This window comes from Otolemur garnettii, unplaced genomic scaffold (genome assembly GCF_000181295.1).
Source record: "Otolemur garnettii isolate 467f Iridium unplaced genomic scaffold, OtoGar3 scaffold00008, whole genome shotgun sequence".
In the NCBI taxonomy this organism is placed as follows: domain Eukaryota; kingdom Metazoa; phylum Chordata; class Mammalia; order Primates; family Galagidae; genus Otolemur; species Otolemur garnettii.
In genome coordinates, this window is record NW_003852403.1 from 12,220,852 (window position 1) to 12,223,753 (window position 2,902).

The following is a 2,902-nucleotide window of genomic DNA, read 5'->3' on the forward strand; positions in this document are numbered from 1 at the left end:
TCTTCTCTGGTCTTATTTGAGCATCATCCTTTTCTGGACATACATGTGGCTTTCTCAATTCTCCAGTATACACAAGTAGTTTTGATTGCTCTAATTTCCCAAAGAAACATTCCAGCTTTTCTGCCCAGGCTTTAGGTGGTCTATTATATGCCTCAACTATAATCTTTTGTCCCAAGCAGCTGATAATTTTTAATATCCTAACTGTTTTTGATCAGTGCCAGAGTGGGTAGATTGCCTGAGCTTACAGGTTCAAGACGAGCCTGAGCAAGAGTGAGACCTTGTCTCTAAAAATAGCTGGGTGTTGTGGTGGGGGTCTGTGGTCCCAGCTACACAGGAGACTGAGACAAGAGAATTGCTTGAGCCCAAGAGTTTGAGGTTGCTGTGAGCTATAACGCCATGGCACTCTGCCAAGGGCAACAAAATGAGACTCTGTCTCAAAAAAACAAACGACAACAAAAAAAAAAAAAAAGGAAAGCTTTCACTTGTCTCTACTACTCAGATTTCCAAATCCTTGTGTTTTCAGAGACTTTACTGAATGCTACTAAAATCATGATACTGATTTTTTTCTAAGTAGTCAAGGAGCTACTTATGTACAATGACAGGTTTAAAAAATGTGTAAGGGTAAAGTCAGGACTGAAAATAGCCAAAAGTACAACTTAGATACTCTCTGCGCAGCTGCTTCCTGGCTTTTCCCCTACCTGATCCTCAGCCACGTACTGTGCTGGTATTCACACAATGGAGGAAGACATCTCCGATCTCTCATACCCAGACTCTTTGAAGGTGAGATATAAGAAAACATAAATCTGCAGATGATAATATGTTTTTCTTTTTTTTGTTTTTCCTGATAGAGTCAAGGAAATGATTCCTCCAAGGCCTCCTCTTACCCGTCGGACAGGAGGAGCTCAAAAGGCAAGTGCCAACACCAAGCTGAAACAATAAGATACAGAGTGCACGCATTTGAAAATTGCATGAACTCTTTAATATGCCTTCCAGAGGAGTGAAAACTTGTTTGAAGCTTTACATATTTTCATTCCTTGTGACATTTGTGATCAGTGGCACACAGCTGATCACATCGTATACAATGTTTAATCTTGATGGATGGTCTCTGAACTGGGAAGAAAAGAGCACTTTACTCCAAAGCAGGGGTGTACATCCTGTGGCCTGCAGATTTTGTAAGGATTTTTTTGGCTTATCTGTGGTGTTGAATATCACCAAAAGTATACATGGACCTTTTTTTGTTTTTCTAATCAGCTTTCATTAGTGTTTGTGTGTTTAATGTGTTGCCCAAGACAACTCCTGTATTTTTCCAATGTTTATCAGAGAAAGAAAAAGGTTGGACATCCCTGTTCTAAAATATTATTGAACATAAAACCCAATATAATTTTAGATTTACCTTCCATGAACTTGACCTCTTTGAGCCCTCTTTAGCAGACATTTTATATTTTCCTAGGCAGTGAGTGACTACCACTCACAGATCAAGAACATTTCTAGATCCATTCTGGATGAGTACCACAGAATGTTTGGAAAACAGGTGGCAAAACTGGGGAATGATATAGATAGTGAAACTCTGGAGGAACAGAAGTGCCAGCTAAGCTATGAACTTAACTGCTCTGGAAAATATTTTGCTTTCAAAGAACAACTCAAGGTAAAATATTCATTTGTTGAATTATCCCATGGGTTTTATGGAGCACCTTCTCTACATACCCAGTTAACATTTTTTTCCTCTGATTATGTTCAGCTATACTCCTACTTTTTGCTGTTGGTGTAAGGAGCTAAGTTCTCTATGATAGAATGTCAGCAGAAGCTCCATTCCTGCAGTCTTGGACGGTTATAGTATCCATTCTGAGCGTGAGCTTTTAGTTCTTTACTTGAGGCTAGGCCAGATTTTGACCCAGATTTCGTTGTTGCTCTAGGAGTCAGAAACTCTGTCTGGAAGTGACTCTGTAGCTAATTCTGCCTTCCATTTATGTCTCTCTCTCATCCATAGAATGACTAAAATTTGAGACATAGTTCACTTAATAAAAATGGCTAACATTTGTTAGGTGCTGTATGCTAGGCAAATTTGTCAATGCTTTATATTTTACTAATTTAAATCCTTATAACAACCCTATGAAGTAGGTACTTCCCACTTTACAGATGGGGACATGAAACATCAGTTGGTTAAGTTATTTGCCCAATGCCACAGAGACAGTAAAAGGTCAAAGCCAGGATTCAAACTCAGCAGTCTGGCTCCAGAACTCATATTCTTAACTACTATATTACACTGCCTCTGTATGTACATTTACTGCATGCCTTGTGCTGTACTAAACAGAAAAAAAGAAAGAACCTCGAAGTAATAAAGTGAAAAACAACTGATGCTCACAGAGGCAAGAGGGTATTCTCAGCAGGTGGTGTTGCTGTCTCAGTTTGATTTCTGGTTCTAGCTGAGAGACCTTGAGCATATAATTTTACCTTTCTCAATTTCTTTATCTAACAATGAGGGATAATATTAATATTATTATATTTGATCACTATGAGAGTTAAATAATACAAAGCATAGAAAGTACTTAGTAAAAAACTTGGCAGTAATATTATATTACATTAGGAAGAAAAAAAGAAGCAGCAGCAGCAGCTGTCCTGGCCATAGCAACATGCTATGTTTATATTTGTACAGCATTTTAAGCTTCTACATCTGTTATTACTTTTTGGTTTCTTAGTCATCTTCTAAAATAAGATAACAGTACCAGAACTACATATCCACTTAACAAATGACCAAACTGAGGTACCAAAGTGTAAAATAATTTATGAAGTTTTACAGCGGCAGCATTAGAACCAGAATTCCGGCTCGGCGCCTGTGGCTCAAGCGGCTAAGGCGCCAGCCACATACACCTAAGGTGGCGGGTTCGATTCCCCAGCCCGGGCC

At 38.8% G+C, this 2,902-nt stretch overlaps 1 protein-coding gene across 3 annotated transcripts in view; it reads left to right on the forward strand.

The window, feature by feature from the left end:
• Positions 1-2,902, forward strand: part of CFAP70 (cilia and flagella associated protein 70) — a 103,097-nt gene that overhangs the window by 64,719 nt on the left and 35,476 nt on the right. For all 3 annotated transcript variants that reach the window (XM_023509565.1, XM_023509566.1, XM_003783561.3), the window contains 2 exons: positions 849-909; positions 1,451-1,645. In XM_023509565.1, coding sequence (XP_023365333.1) covers positions 849-909; positions 1,451-1,645 — 256 coding nt within the window. The remainder of the gene's footprint in view (positions 1-848; positions 910-1,450; positions 1,646-2,902) is intronic.